This window comes from Salvia hispanica, chromosome 1 (genome assembly GCF_029641045.1).
Source record: "Salvia hispanica isolate PSC_SH4W2 chromosome 1, Shi_PSC_v1, whole genome shotgun sequence".
Classification (NCBI taxonomy): Eukaryota; Viridiplantae; Streptophyta; class Magnoliopsida; order Lamiales; family Lamiaceae; genus Salvia; species Salvia hispanica.
Window position 1 is genome coordinate 33,137,996 of NC_142692.1, and position 21,881 is coordinate 33,159,876.

The 21,881-nt window shown below is 33.5% G+C and overlaps 3 protein-coding genes across 3 annotated transcripts in view; 2 read left to right on the forward strand and 1 right to left on the reverse strand.

The window, feature by feature from the left end:
- The window catches only part of LOC148933649 (uncharacterized), a 36,162-nt gene extending 35,541 nt beyond the window's left edge, over positions 1-621 (reverse strand). The window contains exon 1 of the mRNA XM_089060970.1: positions 522-621. Coding sequence (XP_088917096.1) covers positions 522-621 — 100 coding nt within the window. The remainder of the gene's footprint in view (positions 1-521) is intronic.
- A 5,077-nt stretch (positions 622-5,698) lies between these two features.
- On the forward strand, positions 5,699-6,412 carry LOC148933650 (uncharacterized). Its single transcript, XM_089060981.1, has 3 exons — positions 5,699-5,791; positions 5,907-6,290; positions 6,398-6,412. The coding sequence occupies exons 1-3, from the start codon at positions 5,699-5,701 to the stop codon at positions 6,410-6,412; spliced, it is 492 nt and encodes a 163-aa protein (XP_088917107.1).
- A 5,607-nt stretch (positions 6,413-12,019) lies between these two features.
- LOC148933651 (uncharacterized) lies at positions 12,020-13,988 on the forward strand. Its single transcript, XM_089060988.1, has 3 exons — positions 12,020-12,112; positions 12,228-12,611; positions 13,887-13,988. Exons 1-3 carry the CDS (start codon positions 12,020-12,022, stop codon positions 13,986-13,988), a joined length of 579 nt encoding a protein of 192 aa, XP_088917114.1.
- The last annotated feature ends 7,893 nt before the right edge of the window (positions 13,989-21,881 follow it).

Below are 21,881 nucleotides of genomic sequence, written 5' to 3' on the forward strand. Positions count from 1 at the left end.
TTGTTGACATACTACTAACAGCCATCCTAACAGCCATTGAAACAAGCATACCCTATGTCAATAGTTGTTGACATACTACTAACAGCCATCCTAACAGCCATTGAAACAAGCATACCCTATGTCAATAGTTGTTGACATACTACTACAGCCATACATTTGTAAGTTTTCTACAACCACTATAACAAGCATACAATATGTCAATATTATTATGTCAATACCTATTCAAACAAGCATACACTACTTTCATTACTGTGAACAGTACATTATTATAGCTATGTCAATAGCTAGTATATAAAATGTCAATAATCTTAAAAATTTAAACAAATCCTTAACTGGAAGATGAAGATTCTTCTCTTCCTTTTTTTACAGCAGCAATTTTCGTTGGCATTTTTTCTGATTCTACAATCGCAAATCAACAAAAAAATTCAGCAAGTATCGAATTCATAAAAAACGAAATCGAGATGTTTATTAAAACACCAAAATCAAAGCAATATACTTAAAATATGAATCAATTTCTTAACCTGAAGAAGTAGCTTCATGCGTCGCCGATTTTGACTGCTGTTCCTCAGCTTCAATCGATTTTTCAATCGATTCTTTCCGATTTTCCTCTTCGTTCGTCATTTAGATCAGCGAGATTTTCAATGTTTTTGGTTTGAATTTTGAAAATCACCGAGTTGTTGCAGATTTTAAAGGATTCGAAGTGGATGAAGATCAGCGAGAGAGATTTTTGACGAGAGATTTTAGAGTTTGAAATCAGTTTGGATGTTTCATGCTTTTTCTATTTATGAAATTACGATTTTACCCCCTTGTTGACATAATGTTGTATTTGTTGACATTTTGTTTAGCTTGTGGATTAGTGGCCCATATTGGATTAGGGTCTTGTTAGGTTGAGATTATTTAGCTAAATTGAGAAATGAGATGCAATATGGGCCACTAATCCACAAGCTAAACAAAATGTCAACAAATACAACATTATGTCAACAAGGGGGTAAAATCGTAATTTCATTAATAAAAAAAATCGAAAAACACAAAACTGATTTCAAACCAGTTTCTAAAAGTTTCTCTAAAATCTCTCTTCAAAAATCTCAAATCTCGCTGATCTTCATAAAATTCATACAATTCGAATCCCTTCAAAATCTGCAAAATCTCGTTGATATTCAAAATCTCGCTGCTCTAAATGACGAATGAAGAGGAAAATCGGAAAGAATCGGTTGAAAATCAATTGAAGCTGAGGAACAGCAATCAAAATCGGCGATGCATGAAGCCACTTCTTCAGGTTAAGAAATTGATTCAAATTTTAAGTATATTGCTTTGATTTTGGTGTTTTAATAAACATCTCGATTTCATTTTTTATGAATTTGATACTTGCTGAATTTTTTTGTTGATTTGCGATTGTAGAATCGGAAAAGATGGCAACGAAAAATGCTGCTGTAAAAAAAGGAAGAGAAGAAGCTTCACCTTCTAGTTAAGGATTTGTTTAAAATTTTAAGATTATTGACATTTTATATACTAGCTATTGACATAGCTATAATAATATACTGTTCTTAGTAATGACAGTAGTGTATGCTTGTTTGAATAGGTATTGACATAATAATATTGACATATTGTATGCTTGTTAGAGTGGCTGTAGAAAACATACAAATGTATGGCTGTAGTAGAATGTCAACAACTATTGACATAGGGTATGCTTGTTTCAATGGCTGTTAGGATGGCTGTAGAAAACATATGTATGGTGGTAGTAGTATGTCAATAGCTATTGACATATTCTAAGCTTGTTTAAATAATAGTTGACATAGTAATATTTATATAAACAGAGTATACTTGCCACAAACTTTATAAGATAATCGACAGGTTATGTCAACTTTAACTATTGACATAATAGTAATAATATAATTGTTCTAACTATATATGGAAAATACCTGTTAATGACAGAGCATACTTAATGCCTGGAATTCTGTTAATTGTGCTTGGTATATCTAATGAAATAATTTTAGTAATATACACACACTTGATGTCAACAGAGTTATTGTCGTGATACTTTGTATAATTGATATAGATTTATTATGTTTGATTTTGAACCAGAAAACAGAAGAACATCCAAGCGAAAAAGGAGTACCTTAGTATCTCAAAAAGAGTTAATTATTGTTAAGAAAAAAGCAAAAGAAAAGTGTAGAGGATGGAAAACAGATTGTTATTGCTGAAAATCTATCTCAAAGGCTTCTAGTGAAAAGGAAGCCGATGTATTTTGTTGATGCAATAAGCAGACTGAATGAGGAACAGATTAATTCTGTGAAGGAGTTGGGTTTCGAGAGTGTCCTACATTTCAAGATTGATTACATTCCTAGCAGATTAGCATTAGCATTATTAAAAATTTTTGAAGAGAATAAGTGCAAGATAAAGCTTAACAATGATAAAAAAATTCATATCACTGAAGAGGATGTGGAGCTTGTATATGGATTCCCAAGAGGTGACATTACTTATTCTAGAGATAAGTGTAAAAGTAATGCAGCTTTCATGAGGAAGATAGCAAAGAAATGTGGTACGAAAAAAGAAAGTGTGAACCATAACGATGTTTTAAATGTTAGGTTGAATGATCTTCAAGGAGGAAGGCAGTTTAAGATAATGTTCTTGTTATTGCTAGAATCAACATTGATTGAGCAATCAACATGTGGAATGGTAAAATCTAAGATTGGAGAGATAATTGATTATCTGGATAACGTGAGAAATGTAAATTGGTGTTCGTATGTAATATCTGTTCTCAAATTTGCAAAACAAAATTGGTCAATCATAGAGAAGAATGCATTTGCTGGACCACTTCCATTCCTTATGGTATGTTTTACATTTTGCATTGCTGATTATTAATATTATTACATTAGGTTGTGTGTGTAGTTGATATAGCTTGTACTATAGTTGATATAAGCTGTATTAGTTATTTTAAGTGGCTTGTGTATTGAGTTGACACGACACAATAGTAATTGACATGCATTTTTTAAAATATGCAGCTCTGCTACTTAGACAGAGTTATACAAGACAAGCGTCCTGTTCCTCGGATATTTCCATTAATGAAAGAATGGAAAAGTGAGTATCTTCAGGCTAGAGAAGATAGAGAGATCAGTTCAGGAGTTTTTAGTTTAGGAAATATAAAGAAGAGATACATTCGAAATGAAGAGCAGCAGCAAGAGAATGAAGAACAAAGTGTTGATGTAGATGACAGTGGAGTGGGGTCTTCTTCTCAGAACATACTCCCATCAGATATGGTGACATTGCTAGAAGCGCAATTGGAAGCCAAAAATCTCCGGTTGTATCTGTAAGTGACACTTTCCTGCATTTATCCCAGTCATTTCATATAGACAACAATGTTGCTGTTGATAACTGGAAAGCGGTATTTGACTCAGTACGGAATTCTGAAAAATAAAACGAAACACTTGAAGATTTGAATGAATTTCCAACTTTCAGATTGAGAGATTTCTTCAATAAAGTAAGCACATAATCAACCTATATTGAGATTAATACATCATTTTGTTGATATATGTTTCTCTTAGTTGACACTGGATTACTCCTACAGTATAGAAAGTAACATTGTTGAACTAATTTTTGAACAGGCTGTAGAAGAAAGAAATAGAGAAAATTTACCTACATCACCAGTTGATAATCCTGAAGAGGTCAGACAGACTGTTTAAGAAGATGAACAAAGCAAGGAGAACATGATGTGTGATGGTGATAATGAATCAAACTCTCCTATCTTGACAGCCGTACTAGGATCTACACAGACAGCATCCCCATCTCTCCAACAACAAGAAGCTAATGCTTCAGAGCATGTCAACACTCAAGCATCAATTTTAGAATCTGAGAACAGAGGAAGTGAGTTGGAAATTCAAGTAGAAGTTCAAGTTGATAGGGCATCACCAATTACTGAATATCCTGTAAATATCAATACCCAAGCATCAATTATAGAATCTGAGAATAGTGGAACTGAGTTGGAAATGCAAGAAGAAGTTTAAGCTGATAGAGCATCACCAACAACTGAATCTCCTAGACAAGTCAATAATCAATCATCACTTATAGAATTTGAAAACAGGAGTAGTGAGTTGGAAATTCAAGCAGAAGATGAAGCTGATAGGACATCACCAACAAATGAATCTCCTGGACATGTCAATATTCAAGCATCAATTATAGGATTTGAGAACAGGAAAAGTGAGTTTGAAATTCAAGCAGAAGATGAAGCTGATATAGACTTAAGAACACAAAATGCCTTGCATCTATTATCGAAAGCATGTACTGACTTTGAAATTAGCAACAATGAAGAAGCAATCAAGGCAACAAATGCTATTGTTGACATCATAAATGAACATGTACAGTTTATAATGATTATATTGAACTATTGAATCTTTGTATTTAATTTTATATTAGCTATTGACATTGTGGATATCGTAGTTGACATAGATAAAAATATAATTAACATGGTATAAAATGGAATTTCAGGAAGACATGGAGGATGCAGCTGCATGCTCAATTGTTGAGTATATGATGAGAGAGGGTATTGAAACACTGGATGACACTCCTCCTGAATCGAACATACAAATACAAGAAAATAAAGGGAAAGAGAAGATGCATGAGGAAAAAGAAAAAACTCATGAAAACACGGAAAGAAGAATGACTGTTTACCAGGTAAAAAAATGAATGAAGTATTGTTTACATTGTTTGTAATAGTTGTTAAAATGTAATTGACACGGTTATTGACACGATATGTAGTGCAGTTGACATGATATGTAGTGTAGTTGACATAATCATATTAGTTATTGACACAGTTAGTGTAATATAGTTGACATGATTTGTAATTGCAACTAACATTAAATTCACTGACAACAGCATCCGAACCCTGTTCCGATCTCTGAGATTCCACTGGCTGAAGCTAGAGAGAAACGGACTCGTGCTGAAATGCGTCCTAGCCCAGTGCTACGCTCACCATTTGAAATACGAGCCGTGCATATGAAAACAACACTGAACCCAGACGAAAGAGATATGTACTACTACATAGTAGAAACTGAAGGAACAAATGAGTATACATAATTTAATTCTTTGAATAATCTCTACAATCCTTTTATATTTCCATGCAGTTGACATAATTTATGAATGATATTTAAATGTTGTCTGCACGCTTTCATTTCAGTGATTCATGTGTCTACACTAATGGCTTTGTTTGGGAAAGCAAAGGAGTGTTTTCATCTCTAAAACCCCATTCAGAAATCAGTATAGGTGTAATTGATGTATGGGCAGCACACCTGAACTACAAGGAAAGAAAAAGGGCAAAATCGTCACCTCCGCGCCTGTTTCTGACAACATCCCCATGCGTGAGTAATCTAAATTTCGGTGTCAACTATTTGGATGACAAATTTCACTAACAAAAAATGTTAAATGCAGTATTTGAATATAACAAATCGGCAGCCTCATTGGGATCCATTAAATCCCAGAACAACTTTGTGTCGCGAATTCAACAGGAGATTAGAACAATAGAAGATTTCGATTGGAGAAAGATTGATTTGGTAACAAATTTATTTTTGTGCAAAGATCTCACAGTTTCACCTACATAGTTTTGGACAGGAGTTGTCAAATTCTTTTCTCTAATTTTATCTAACATACAATACAAGTATTTTTCCCTGTTTTTAAAAGTGGCTATTACTATCTTGTGGTATTCTGGATGAGGATGAACAAAATTGAGATAATTGATAGTGCCAAACCACCTAGAGACAAGAATCTCTTGAAAAAGTATAGCTTTGATGTTGCAATACTGGTATGCTTTTTTAAATATAGCTAACATTATGTTTAGATTTTTGTTGACATAATTTATGTATCTTGCTAAAATGCTTTGTATGCAAATTATAATTTAGTTGTTTATATATTTGCAGAAAGATATGTTTGAGGCATACTTTATAGAGAATAACATGACAGATCTATCACAAAATATAAAGAAGTCTCCTTACAAAGTTATTCCTTTAGATTGGGCCACAAGCACCAATAAAGAAGACAACGGTGTTTATACGATGAGACATATGGAGACATACTTTGGCAGTAAGGGAAGGGATTGGGATATTGGCTTTACTCCACGCGGCTTGAAGATTCTACAGGTACTCAGAGGAAGATATTGCGAAGCAATGCTTACATCAGAGAGAAACAAGAAGTGTATGGATATGATGTGTGATGCTAACATCTGGATGAATGCAAACAAGCAAAGATTATCTGCGTTACAGAACAAGTACAAGGAATGGTTTAGCCGTAGAACCAAACGTTCAGTTCCTCGCACATTCCCATTAATGAAAGGCTGGACAAGCACACATCTCCAGGCTAGGGAAGATCGGGAGATAGATGTGGGAATATTTGGTAATGGACTTATCTTCAGAAGATATATCCGTGAACCGGAGCAGGAGTAGGAGCAGGAGCCTCAACAACAGATTCCCCACGTAGTTGACAGTGGGGTTGGGTCTTCCCAAAGCGTTGTCCCAAAAGATATCATGCAGAATTTAGTGAAATACATTCAAATCATGAACTATGGGAAGACCAATCTAGTAAAAACCCTTGAAGAAGTTCCTACACACGTCAAAACTAATCATCTATTTGGATTAGTGTGTGATATTGCTAGATCTGCAATTGGAAGCCCAACAACTTCTGTTCAATCTGTGGAAGACAAGTGTGTAAAATTGGCAGAGTCATTTCTTCAAGACAAAGATGAGGCATTTGACAACTGTAAAACAATCTGTGAAGCACTAGTTACCGTCGAAAAGAAAAAGGAAGCACTTGAAGATTTGACTAAATTTCCAACTTTCAAATGGAGAGATTGCTATAACAAAGTAAGTACATCATTTTGTTTACATACCTTTTCTCTAAGTTGAAATTAATTTAATATTAATTATAAATAATCCTTTCAATAGACTGCTGAAGAAGAAGTACATGAAAAACCACAAAGTGAAGGACAAGAAGAACAAAAAGGATCAAAAGAGGACAACACATGTGGCATCAATAATGAATCAGCGTCTCCTATATCACCACCTGTACTAGAATCTGATAACAAGGGGAGTGAGACAGAAAATCAGAAAGATCTTGAACAGGTAGAATTTACAATAACTATCTTAAACTATAAAGATATTCTGCATATTATAGAAAAAAAATATAATTAACATAATGTGTTTTAATTGAAATAACAGGAAGATAAGGAGAACCAAGATGACACAAATGTTGAATCGGACAGAGAAAATCCACTGGATAAAGAAGAAAATATTGTTGAGGTAACTAAAACTAAGATTAAACAGTATATTATTATTATAAAATGAGTGAAGTGTTGTTGACATGACTTGATAGTGTAGTTGATATGATTTATAATAATTATTGACATGGCTTTTACGTGTAGTTGACATAACTTATAAGTGTTGTTGACATAGCCTCTATGAGTAGTTAACATATTATGTACCGTAGTTGACAAGAGAAAGAAACAAAATCCATATCCCTACATCGCCAGTTTCTGATCCTAAAGGGATGAGCCAAATCTCGTCTTTTGTTATTTAGAATTAATTCAAATTAATTTAATATTAATTATAAATTACTAATTTAATAGGCTGTTGAAGAAAAAGAAGAAGAAGGTACAAAAGAAGATACAGTGGGTGATAACAATAGTGAATCAGCCTCTCCTATTTCACCACCAGCTGCAAGTTCAATGGATGACGCACATGTTGAAATGAACAAAGCAAAGCAACAGGAGAAAAGAAAAGAGAAAGAAGAGAATATTGTTAAAGTAAAGTAACTGAAACTAAAATTAAATATTGTATTGTTTTTATGAAATGGCTTGAAAGTGTGGTTGACAGTTGGTTATAATTGTTATTGACATGATTTGTACGTGTAGTTGACATGTCTTATAATTGTTGTTGACATGATTTATGTGTGTAGTTGACATGTCTTATAATTGTTGTTGACATGATTTGTATGTGTAGTTGACATGTCTTATAATTGTTGTTGACATGAATTTTATTTGCTGTTAACATGTATCTGTGTGTAGCAGACATAGTACGTACTGTAATTTATATAACTCGTATGTGCGGTTGACACGATATGCACCATACTTGACATAATTATACTAGTTGTTGACATGATTTTTAATTGAAACTAACATGAATTTTATTTGCACTGACAGAAGACTGTTGTTCCATTCTCTGAGATTCCACTGACAGAAGCTAGTGTGAAAGAGTCTGATGACAAAACGCATTCCGACCCATTCCTAGGCTCTCCAGTTGACATAAGAGCTGTAGATACAAAAACATACATGGAAGCTTATGAAAGAACTGTCTACTACTACATACTAGAAACAGAAGGAAAATATGAGTATGCATTATTTAATTATTTCATTGATCTAAAAAGTATTTTTAGTTTTCTATGTAGTAAACATAATTTATGAATATTGTTCATATGTCATTTGTATAACTTCATTTCAGAAATGCATGCGTTTATGAAGATGATTTTACTTGGGCGACCAAGGAATTGTTTTTATCACTGAAGCCCCATGTTGAAATTAATGTGGGTGTAATTAACGCGTGGGCTTCACACCTGAACAACAGAGAAAATGAAAGGCCAACAACATCACTTTCACGCTTTTTTATGAGTACATCTCCATGTGTAAGTAATCTTAAATTATATGTAAACTGTTTGAGTCAGATGTCTCCCTAACCAAAAATGTTAATTGCAGAACTTCAATGTAACAAATCGGCAGGAAAATTGGGATGCTTCGACAGCAAAGAGAAATTTTATTTCTCAGATAGATAATGAGGTTGAAAGAAGACCATATTTCAACTGGAGAAAAATTGATTTGGTAATAAGATCTAAAAATGATATCTATGTTAGAATATGAACAAGTATTCTATGGATATAATTATATATTTCATGTCATACAGGTCTTCTTCCCAATTTGTGCGGATAACCATTACTACCTTGTAGTATATTGGATGAAGAAAAACATCATTGACATCATAGATAATATAAAGCCACATAAAGATACAGATCCGTTGAAGAATTATGACATTGATATTGGTTTACTGGTATGCTTTTATCTATGTTATAAGCATATTCTCTATATTGTGTTGAAATGCTTTGTATGTGTAGTTTAATTTAGTTATTTATATATTTTGCAGAAAGATATGTTCGAAGCATACTTCATAGAGAAGAAATTGGTAGATCTTTCAGAAAATATAAACAAGTCTTCATTCAATTTTCTGAATTTAGAATGGGCCACAACCACAAACATAAAGGACTGCGGTGTCTATTTGATGAGGCACATGGAGACCTATGTTGGGAAAAAGGGCAGTGATTGGGATATCGGCTTCTCTGCGCGTAGTCTAAAGATTATCCAAATACTCAGGGGAAGATATTGCTGCACGATGATTGCATCAATTTACAATAACCAGAGATCGCCAATGTTACAACTAGCTCATGATTGTATGGAAGAAAATATGGACAAATTGTATAAGCTAAACAACAAATACAAGAAGTTGTTTAGTTGTAGAAAGAGGAAGTGAACAAAAACTGATTTTAATGTTTGATGTTAACTTATTTTTTGGATTAGTTTTAAAATGATTATTATGCATTCTGACTTTTGTTGACATGGCTAGTATGTGTAGTTGACATGACTTAAAATTGTTATCAACATGTTTTCTATGTATTGTTGACATGGATGCGTAAAACAATTATCAAATGTGGTTTTTAAACTATGCAGTCTTTAATAATAGGTCAACTATGAAATCAGTACAACAACTTAAATAGAAATGTCAACAACTTGAATTGAATGTCAACAGCTCAAAAACAATTCTTGTAACTAAAAAAAATATACACCTATTTTTCTTAATTTTTAAATTTTAAATATGTACTGGCAAGATTATCATAAAAAACATGTTAATAGTTTCCATATAAAAACTCAACATTTTGTCCATACCTTAATTATCAAATGTCAATAACTTATAGGAAAAATTTGAACATCTTGTCAATAGGCTTCATATAAAATTTCAGATAACTCAATATTTGGAACAAATTCATGAATTATGGTCATACAATATATGTCAATATAAAGCAAATTAAATGTCAAAAACAAAAAAGAAAATATAAATAAACTATATGTAATGTCAATAACTAAATAAATGTCATGGCAACTGCCTTTTTTTTCAAATGTTAACGATACCAACTGTCTTTTTTTCTAATAAAATGGCGGAAATTTTTTTTAATTCAAAACCCTCTATTCTACAAACTATTTCGCTACTCTCTCATATTCAAACCCTTCGTCTACCAGACTTCGTCTCTTTTCTAGGTTTCTAAATCGATTTAGAGTATTAGGAATGTCAACCGGAGAAAGAAAAACAAGTGATTCAGTTGGATCGTCGACCGTTCCTGGAAAAACGACGTCAAAAATGGAGGTCAACAGCAAATCAACACAAAGTACTGAAACGACTAATTCAGGTTAAAGATTTCTTTCGTTTATTAATTGTATGACTTCAATTTCACTTTTGAAAAACACAGTTTGATTATTCAAAAGATTTTATTTTTAGGTTTCATTATTTAATTATCTGATGAGTTCGATTTTTGCTTTTTTAAAACAGCAGCAGAATATTTTTGAGGTTAAGTAGTATATATTTAAATTTTTATGATTATTGACATTAGAAGATGTCTGTTGACATAGTGGTATTGACATTTTATAAAATAATTTTTAACATAATGTGTGCTTGTTTGAATTGTTGTTGACATAGTCATATGGTTCCTATAAAATAGATATGTTCTGTACACACAAAAATGAATTCATATGTGAAGTGTCAAAGGATTACAAAGTATGTCAACAGGGTATGATGGCAATTGCCATATGTATGATTGTAGTTGCTATAAATTTTGAAATGATAATACTGTATTGTTGACATTTTGTTGAAATAGTGATATTGACATTTTATACAATAGTTATTGACATAATGTGAGCTTGTTTGAATGGTTGTCAAGATAGTTATATGGTTGACATTATATTACTGTATTGTTGACATTTTTATTGTACTTGCCTTTAAACCAGAAAAAAAAGAACACAACAAAAAGAAAAAGAAGTACATCAATTGATGGGGATGAGTTGATTACATCTGAGATTAGAAGTAAAAGAAGAAATGACAAGAGACCGTTAATTGCTTCTGAGATTAGAAGCAAAAAACAGAATGACAAGTATAGAGAGGCTAAGGAACAGAAAAAGAAAAGTAATTTCTTTTCTAAAAGGCTTCTAGTCAAAAGGATGACGTGGTATTTTATTGAAACACTGAGCAAATTGAATGAGGGCCAGATTAATGCTGTCAAGGACTTGGGTTTTGGGAATGTTTTTCATTTCAACGTCGATTACATTCCTACCTATTTGGCATTTGAATTGGTGAAATGTTTTGATGAAAAAGAGTGCAAGATAAAGCTAAATAATATGACGAGTGTTAGTATAACAGAGGACGATGTGGAGCTGGTATACGGATTTCCGAGAGGTAGGATAAATTACTCCAGAGCTAACTGTAAAAGTAATGCGTCTTTCATGAGAGATATAGCCAGACATTGTAAAATAAAAAAAGGAGGAAATGTTAGCCATAAAGCTGTGGAAGAGCTTATGTTAGAAGATTGTGAAGGAGGGCCATGGTTCAAAAGATTGTTCTTGTTACTATTAGAATCAGCATTGATTGAGCCATCAACATGTGGAACAATAAAGTCTAAGATTGGGGAAATAGTTGACGATTACAATCCCATTACAATCCCAGAACAACTTTGGGTCGCGAATTCAACAGGAGATTAGAACAATAGAAGATTTCGATTGGAGAAAGATTGATTTGGTAACAAATTTATTTTTGTGCAAAGATCTCACAGTTTCACCTACATAGTTTTGGACAGGAGTTGTCAAATTATTTTCTCTAATTTTATCTAACATACAATACAAGTATTTTTCCCTGCTTTTAAAAGTGGCTATTACTATCTTGTGGTATTCTGGATGAGGATGAACAAAATTGAGATAATTGATAGTGCCAAACCACCTAGAGACAAGAATCTCTTGGAAAAGTATAGCTTTGATGTTGCAATACTGGTATGCTTTTTTAAATATAGCTAACATTATGTTTAGATTTTTGTTGACATAATTTATGTATCTTGCTAAAATGCTTTGTATGCAAATTATAATTTAGTTGTTTATATATTTGCAGAAAGATATGTTTGAGGCATACTTTATAGAGAATAACATGACAGATCTATCACAAAATATAAAGAAGTCTCCTTACAAAGTTATTCCTTTAGATTGGGCCACAAGCACCAATAAAGAAGACAACGGTGTTTATACGATGAGACATATGGAGACATACTTTGGCAGTAAGGGAAGGGATTGGGATATTGGCTTTACTCCACGCGGCTTGAAGATTCTACAGGTACTCAGAGGAAGATATTGCGAAGCAATGCTTACATCAGAGAGCAACAAGAAGTGTATGGATATGATGTGTGATGCTAACATCTGGATGAATGCAAACAAGCAAAGATTATCTGCGTTACAGAACAAGTACAAGGAATGGTTTAGCCGTAGAACCAAACGTTCAGTTCCTCGCACATTCCCATTAATGAAAGGCTGGACAAGCACACATCTCCAGGCTAGGGAAGATCGGGAGATAGATGTGGGAATATTTGGTAATGGACTTATCTTCAAAAGATATATCCGTGAACCGGAGCAGGAGCAGGAGCAGGAGCCTCAACAACAGATTCCCCACGTAGTTGACAGTGGGGTTGGGTCTTCCCAAAGCGTTGTCCCAAAAGATATCATGCAGAATGTAGTGAAATACATTCAAATCATGAGCTATGGGAAGACCAATCTAGTAAAAACCCTTGAAGAAGTTCCTACACATGTCAAAACTAATCATCTATTTGGATTAGTGTGTGATATTGCTAGATCTGCAATTGGAAGCCCAACAACTTCTGTTCAATCTGTGGAAGACAAGTGTGTAAAATTGGCAGAGTCATTTCTTCAAGACAAAGATGAGGCATTTGACAACTGTAAAACAATCTGTGAAGCACTAGTTACTGTCGAAAAGAAAAAGGAAGCACTTGAAGATTTGACTAAATTTCCAACTTTCAAATGGAGAGATTGCTATAACAAAGTAAGTACATCATTTTGTTTACATACATTTTCTCTAAGTTGAAATTAATTTAATATTAATTATAAATTACTATTTCAATAGACTGCTGAAGAAGAAGTACATGAAGAACAATCAAGTGAAGGACAAGAAAATAAAGAACGAGAAGGATCAAAAGAGGACAACACATGTGGCGTCAATAATGAATCAGCGTCTCCTATATCACCACATGTACTAGAATCTGATAACAAGGGGAGTGAGACAGAAAATCAGAAAGATCTTGAACAGGTAGAATTTACCATAACTATATTAAACTATAAAGATATTTTGCATATTGTAGGTAAAAATATAATTGACATAACGTAATATGTTTCAATTGAAACAACAGGAAGATAAGGAGAATCAAGATGACACAAACGTTGAAACAGAGAGAGAAAAACCACTGGATAAAGAAGATAATATTGTTGAGGTAACTAAAACTAAAATTAAACAGTATATTATTTTTATAAAATGAGTGAAGTGTTGTTGACATGACTTGATAGTGTAGTTGTTATGAGTTATAATAATTATTGATATGGCTTCTACGTGTAGTTGACATAACTTATAAGTGTTGTTGACATGGCCTCTATGAGTAGTTGACATATTATGTACCGTAGTTGACATTACTTTTATGACAAGATATGAACCGTAGTTGACATGGCAAGAATTTGTAGTTGGCATGAATTTTATGTCCACTGAAAACAGAACAAGTCAGAACTCTACGCAGCAGAAGTAAATGATGTTGATATACTGCCATACCTCGAAGTTCATGAAAGAGATCTCTACTACTACATAGTAGAAACATGAAGAACAGATGAGTATGTATAATTTAATTATATTCACGATATAAAAAAAATTAGTTTTCTAAACAGTTGACAAGATTTATAATTGTTGTTCATATGTCATTTTTATAACTTCATTTCAGGAATACATGTGTGTATGATGATGATTTTACTTGGGCAACCAAGGAATTGTTCAACTCACTGAAGCCCCATGAAGAAATCAAATCTGGTGTTATTGACTCATGGGCTTCACATTTGAACAACATTGAAAAAGAAAAGCCAACAACATCACCTGCACGCTTTTTCATGACAACATCTCCAACCGTAAGTAATCTAAAAATTTATATAAAATATTTGAATTACAGGTCTCCTTAACCAAATATGTTAATTGCAGAATTTCAATGTTACAAATCGGCCAGAAAGTTGGAATACTACGATGGCAACGAACAAATTCATTGATGAAATAGAGAATGAGATTCAAAAAAGACTAGAATTTGATTGGAGAAACATTGATTTGGTAATTAGATCTAACAATTAAATTTTTTAGAAAATATTAGGATGTGTTCTTTGAATGTAATTTTATCTTCCATGTCATATAGGTATTCTTTCCAATCTGTGAACACCGACATTACTACCTGGTAGTATTTTGGCTGAAACAAAGTAAGATTGAGATCATAGACAACAGAAAAGTTAATGGTATGGATGCACTAGAGGAGTATGGACATGAAATTGGTATACTGATATGATTTTTTTTATCTTATTGAAACAGTCTCTACATTTTGTTGATATAATTTATGCACAATGTTAAAATATTTTTTATGTGTACTTTTATTTATTTATTAATATATTTGCAGAAAGATATGTTGGAGGCATACTACAAAAAGAAGAACTTGTTAGAGATATTCGAAAATATTAACAAGTCTTACATCGATGTTCTTTCCTTGAAGTGGGCCACAGGCACCAACATAAAGGACTGTGGTGTCTATTTAATGAGACACATGGAAACTTATGTTGGAAAAAAAGATAGCGAATGGAATGTTGGCTTCTCTACACGCAGCATAAAGATACTCCAGGTACTGCGTGGAAGATATTGCTACAACTTGATTGCATCAAGTTACAACAACCAGAGAGTGCTCATTTTAGAAGTAGCTGGTGCATGGATGGAAGAAAACAAGCACAAATTGAATAGTTTAAACAACAAATACAAAAAGTGGTTTGTTAATAGAAAGAAGTGAAACAAAATTTGGGATGTATTTAACGTTTAATGTTGTTAGCTTTCTTGTTTTGGGATGGATTTCAATACAGCTGCTATTGTGGTTTCTAACTTTTGAACTTATGAAAATGTATATTTTCTGTTAATTTTGTTATGATTCACATGACTTATTTTTATTGTTGACATGGCTTAAAATTATTGTTGACATAGTTCTGTGCGTAATTAACATAATATGTAACGTAGTTGACATGGGTCTATACGTAGTTGACATGACTTATAATTTTTATTGACATGATTCTATGAGTAGTTAAAATACAATGTAATATAGTTGACACGATTCTAACGTGTAGTTGATATGAATTTTATGTACCGCTGACACGATATGCACCATAGTTGATATAATTGTAATACTGATATTAACATGTTCTCTATGTATAGTTGACATGGCTTGTACGTGTAGTTGACATGGCTTAAAACATAGTTGACATGACTAGTATATGCCGTTGACACGATGTGCATCATAGTTGACATAATTATATTAGTTGTTGACATGGCTTGTAACATAATTGACATGACTTGTACGTGTAGTTGACACGATATGTAGCATAGTTGACATGACTGATATGTGCCGTTGACACGATGTGCACCATAGTTGACATAATTATATTACTTGTTGACATGGCCAGTATATATAGTTGAATTAATTTTTAAGTTGTTGACATGTGTACATTAAAAACATAAAGGAGCATGAAAGCAAGGCATGTCCAACTTGTATTGAAATGTCAACAACTTATAACCAAATGTCAACACTTTGTATAAAGGTGTACAACTCAGAAAACAAATCTTAAAATTTTAAAAAAAAAAAACAGAATCATAAATAGATGTCAATAGAGATTAAAATCAGATATAAACAACAAACGAGAAAATGTCAATAATTTGTAGTATATGTCAACAAATAAAAAACAACTCTGACTATTAAAAAAAAACAATCATGTCTGATTTCTGCCATAACTTCTAGCATTATGATCAGTAACTTTGTGACACTTTCCACAACGCCTATGAGGTTTATTTGCTTTTTCAATTGCTTTCTCTATGCTTGACTTAATCCTTCTTTTCTTGTCACTTGCACCTCCTTTTGTACTAACCACATCTGGAGCATGGGCAGTTATTTCTTCAGGAACAGCAATACCATATATGTTCACGATTGAATCATTTTTATCAAGAGAAGACGATCCAGCACAGTCGTCTTTAAACATTTGAGGACCAATACCCGCAAGCAAATTATCCAAAGCAATCAAATGATCTTTATTCCTAAAAGCACGCTGATATAGACCAAAGTAGCGTCCATGACACCTATTAGCAATCTGTAGTTTGTCATCTTTGTTAGAACCTGCAGACATATAAAATGTCAACAACCAATATAAGATATGTCAACAGCTTATACAACACATGCTAAAACTTAAACTAAAATATCTATAGAAAACAGTTTGCATACCTCTGTCAGACGCACTTTCATCAATCGTGAGACCATGAACTGCCTTTAGTAATTCACTTTTAAGCCAACGGTTACCAACATATTTCTCTGGAATATTGTTGACATCTTTGTTTCTGAGAATGAAAAAAAGGTGGCTGCATAGATAACCACACCTTAAAAATAGTTTGCACTCACATTCATATGACTCAGTCTCTATCTCATGTCTAACTGTAAAGATCTTCTTTCTAGCATCAGAAACTTTGAAGACCTCGATGTTCTCCAATGTGGACATGCTAATCATCCGACAACTCTTATCAGCCTCAACAATCAAATCTTGTACCACTCTAAACATCCTATCTGTGTAAACAGATGCCAATTGCTTCTCAAATGCTAAATCAGTGACATATTTTGGAGTGATTACAGAATCATAATAGTCAAGCCTTTCAGTTTGATTCCTTTGAGCATCAATGGCATTGTTATACTGAAGAGTGAAGTCAGCAAAATTGAACAACGGTTTCGAGTACCTCTTAAAAAAACTGTTTTCAGATTCTGAAAAAGATGTTGTTCTCATTAAAGAACCCATAGGAACATCTCTAAAGAAGGCTGGGATCCACATATGTCTGATCAAAAACATATCCTTAAACCACTTATGATCTTCTACACTATATTTTCAACAATAATAGTCCATAATATATCAAACTCATCCGGATCTAACAACTCTGACCAAACACAAGACTTAAACTCCTTACTAAACTTTTCTCTATCAGAAATTGATTTAGGTATCTTCTCAAATAACTTGCTCATAATATGCCACATACACAAATGATGTCTTGTACCAGGTAATACCTTCTCAATGGCAAGCCTCATTCCCCAATCTTGGTCAGTGATTATGATTCTTGGAGCAACACCCATGCATTCAACAAATACAGTGAAAAGCCATGAAAATGCATCACAATTCTCATCGGATACGAAACCAACTCCAAACGCAATAGGACACCCATGATTGTCTTTCCCGGTAAATGGACCAAACACCATACGATACCTATTGAACAAATACATCAACACAAAACATCAATAATGTCAATTATATGTATATGCTATGTCAACTATTAAATCATAAATGATGCAAAGTACAAATATATCCTATGTCAACTACCATATCAACTACTATCTATGTCAATTACTAAGTATAATAAATAAACTACCTGTTTGTTGAATATGTTGTATCAAATGCTACAACATCTCCAAACATGTGGTAATGCTTCCGAGACTCAGCGTCAGACCAGAATAAGCTCACTAACTTATTATCTTCAGGTGATAATTGATATTTGTAAAAAAACCCTTCACAAATTCTCTTCTTCTCTTGCATCTGATTTAGGATCATTTGCACATCCACTTCTTTTAATTTCTCTTTAATATCACGTGAACAATTCCTAACATCAGTCAACGTACACTGAAAGTACGGTGATTTGTTTCTCGGTGCGCACAGAAGGAAATAAACAGGTTCCCTTGGTCCAGCAAATCCACTAGATCACACGGTCTAGGAACTCGTTGGTCGTAGGAAATCCTGGTCGTCGGACACACAGAGCACTCTTTCAAAAACCCTCAACCACTTTACTAACCCTAGTATAGGGAAGTAGGGATCGATCCCACAGAGAAGGATGCGTAATAATTATGTTCAAGGATTTGGACTTGTTTTTGGGGTTGGCTGATGCCACGCATTTTTTTGGGTTGAGGAAAAGAAAAATAAACTTAACTTGGGAATTTTAAAACTACTACGCTAACAGCTAGACCTAGGCGAAATAACAAAGAGAACGTTGCAAAGAAAATTAACCGCTCAATTACCAGATCTAAGAAAACTACTCTAATTACCTAGACTCGGGAAACAAACTGACTGTGGGGACCATGACTGAAAAAGCAGAGTACGGACAAAAAGTTGGCAGAATAACTAACTCTGGTACTAACTAACAGCGACATCATCTTCTTCAACCAAATTCCGTAAAAACTCATAAGAAAAACAACATGAACGAAATAAGGGCAGAGCAAACTAAATCTAAACCAATTTGATGCATAACAACAAGAACTAAACAGATCCAGAGATGCTAGACGAAGTAAAACAGGAAAACAAGCGGAAAACTCAAATCCATCCAACAACTCCCCTTTCTCACTTCGGATCCAACCTCAGACGCTAAATCCACTCCGGTTCCAAGCGTCCGACACAAACTCCAACCAACAGAAACATTTCATAACTCCAGATTTTTAATGACAACCTTCAATAAATCAACAATCCACAGATCTATCACCAAATTCCCAGATCGAGTACCACAGCTTCAAAATAAAAACAGAGATCGACATAAAACTTGTTAAAATAAACCCTCAGCAGCAAGATCTACGTAAATCAACTTGAAATGTCACAAATAAATGCAAACCAACAGAAGCGAAAAGATAACAAGTAACATCAACAGCCAAGTCGACTCCCAAAAGTGAAGTTCGACCGCAAAAGTGCAAAAACAACTGAAATTTAAAGAGATTGTATCTTCGCCCACACGCGTACGGTGTTACAACTGAAAACTTTCTAAAGAAATGAACCCTTTCGTAACCCGAACTACCCCAGATCTCCCATTCCCAAGTGTGTGTTATGTGTGTGAGCTAAGAGTGAGCGAAAAAAGTGATATCTTTTGTGTTGCATGCTCTTCTATTTATAGGCGTTGGAGTGGGGCCCAGCGAGGTATAGATAGACTTTGTTGCCCTCAGCTACTGACTCCCTCCGTCACGCCTTCTTTTCCTTTGAATTCTGCTGACTTCACTTCATTCTTTCGCTAGACTGCTCCCTTCAGCATTCCCTCGATCTAGCGATTTTATCACACACCTGGCTTAGGAAACATGTTAGACCCAGCAAATTGTAACGTTTTTCACATATAACCGATGCATGAAATTAGCCTTATCATACACCCAACAACATCATAACCACCGAAAAACTCCTTTAATAAGTTAAAAGTAGAGGTAGGACCGATGTTAGCTTTGGTGCAATCTTCAACAAACTTGTGATGAACATCATTCAAACTCCGATCACCTTTCATAAATCTCTTATGATCTTTGTCAACCATAGTATGATTGTGTTCCTCAACAAACTGATGCACAAGGTAATACTTATCACCAAAATCAGAAAAAAAAAAAAAAAAAACTTAAAACTAATTCTCGCTCCACATCCACACCTTTTGGTGCCACGTCTACGTCTCTTCTTTGAAGATACTTCATCATCATCAGACACATTACCATCCTCAGATACACTAACATCAACATCCAACGAATCTACTGTATGAAATCCTTGTCTATTGCAAACAACATACTAAAAAATAATAACACCACCACTAGACCTATTTCCAAATCTTCGACAATCAAAACAACACTCTTGAGCATACTTTTCATAAAAGGAAATTCCTTCCTCAAGGGAAGAAATTTTTTTACCTTCATAAGGCCTCAACTCAGGCTTGCAAATTGGAATAACAGACCCTATAAATCATGTCAACAGATTTTCAAGTCATGTCAACAGAGCATAAATCAACAACATAACACCTTTAGTTATCTCTAAAGAGGTGGCTGAACTCTTGTAAAATTCTTAAACAATTGTTATAAGTTATGTAAGCCAAAATATCAGAACATGATTCAAATTATCAGGATCAAAATGTCCAGTTTAATTAGAATACACCAATTCAAACACACAATGAATATTTAACATAAATCATGTCAACAGAGCATAAATCACCAACATAACACAACAAAATAATGTTAATGAAACAGAATGTCCACAAAGAGCATAACAACAACACAGAATATTTACCAAGTAACATAAATCATGTCAACGGATTTTCAAGTCATGTCAACAGAGCATAAATCAACAACATAACACAACAAAATAATGTTAATGAAACAGAATGTCAACAAAGAGCTCATAACACATACATCTCCCTTGAATACTCATAACTGATTAAGAAAAATGGTTTAACAGTGTGCACCTAAAATATCCATACATTCCAAACTCAACCATGTTTCTCAACCTTCTCAGGCTTTATGGTCTTTTGCTTAGCCAATAACTAACCAATTTTTTTATGTCAAGTTAAGGACTCTCATCATGGTTATATCATATGGACTTTTACATTCAAGAAAATCCAACCAAAGATTGATCCACTTAGACTAACGTTTATTTCCTCGGTCAAGAATTAATGAGCTGATTTCTCAAGTAGCTTCAATTAAAGCAGAAAATTACCCCTATAGTTATCTCTAAAGAGGTGGCTGCACTCTTGTAAAATTCTTAGACAATTGTTATAAGTTATGTAAGCCAATATATCAGAAAATGCTTCAAATTACCAGGATCAAAATGTCCAGTTTAATTAGAATACACCAATTCAAACACACAATGAATATTTAACATAAATCATGTCAACAGAGCATAAATCAACAACATAACACAACAAAATAATGTTAATGAAACAGAAAATCAACAAAGAGCATAGCAACAACACAGAATATTTATCAAGCAACATAAATCATGTCAACAGAGAATAAATCACCAACATAACACAAAAAAATCATGTTAATGAAAATCAAACCAAACTACCTCCACCATTCGTCGACGTAGACTCGGAATAAGATGAAGAATCCATCAAATAACACTTAGCTGCTGATTACGAACTGAAATCGAACCTAAAGATGAGAAAATCAAGAAAAAAAAAACTAATTAGGAACAAATTTGACTGTGCATCAACAAATAAAGGATAAAACAGAATCAAAGTCGGTAAAATCGACCGAAAAACGTCAAAATCAACAAAGAAATCCGTCGAACAGGTCGTCCGTTTTTCGAAAATTGAATCGGAAATCAGGTATCGTTGAAATCGTTGAAACCGTCTGAGTCTAATTTTGCAAATCAATTGAATCATAAATCGTTAAATAGATTCAATGAGAGATATGATTCAATCGTTGAAATCTCAGCAGAATCGCTGATCAAAGATGAAAGATGAAGAAGAACCCTAAATTATAACGCGAAAAGACAGTTTTACCCTTTCATATTAAATTAATCTAATAATATTTATTGTGTGGCAAAATCCGGACCACTCATTTAATAAAGATGAGTGGCTAATATTGCATCTCATTTTTCAATTAGCCTAAATAATCTCAATTGATCACAATCCTATAGCACCATAATCCAAAATCAAGACCAAATCTCCACCCTT

What these genes read in the sequence shown, in the direction of transcription:
- LOC148933650 (XM_089060981.1), top strand. Translation starts at nt 5,699, where the DNA reads ATGAGGATGAACAAAATTGAGATAATTGATAGTGCCAAACCACCTAGA. An exon ending in GCTTTGATGTTGCAATACTG is followed by an intron (nt 5,792 to 5,906) that starts GTATGCTTTTTT and finishes ATATATTTGCAG; the next exon opens with AAAGATATGTTTGAGGCATA.
- LOC148933651 (XM_089060988.1), top strand. Translation starts at nt 12,020, where the DNA reads ATGAGGATGAACAAAATTGAGATAATTGATAGTGCCAAACCACCTAGA. An exon ending in GCTTTGATGTTGCAATACTG is followed by an intron (nt 12,113 to 12,227) that starts GTATGCTTTTTT and finishes ATATATTTGCAG; the next exon opens with AAAGATATGTTTGAGGCATA. An exon ending in GCCGTAGAACCAAACGTTCA is followed by an intron (nt 12,612 to 13,886) that starts GTTCCTCGCACA and finishes CACTGAAAACAG; the next exon opens with AACAAGTCAGAACTCTACGC.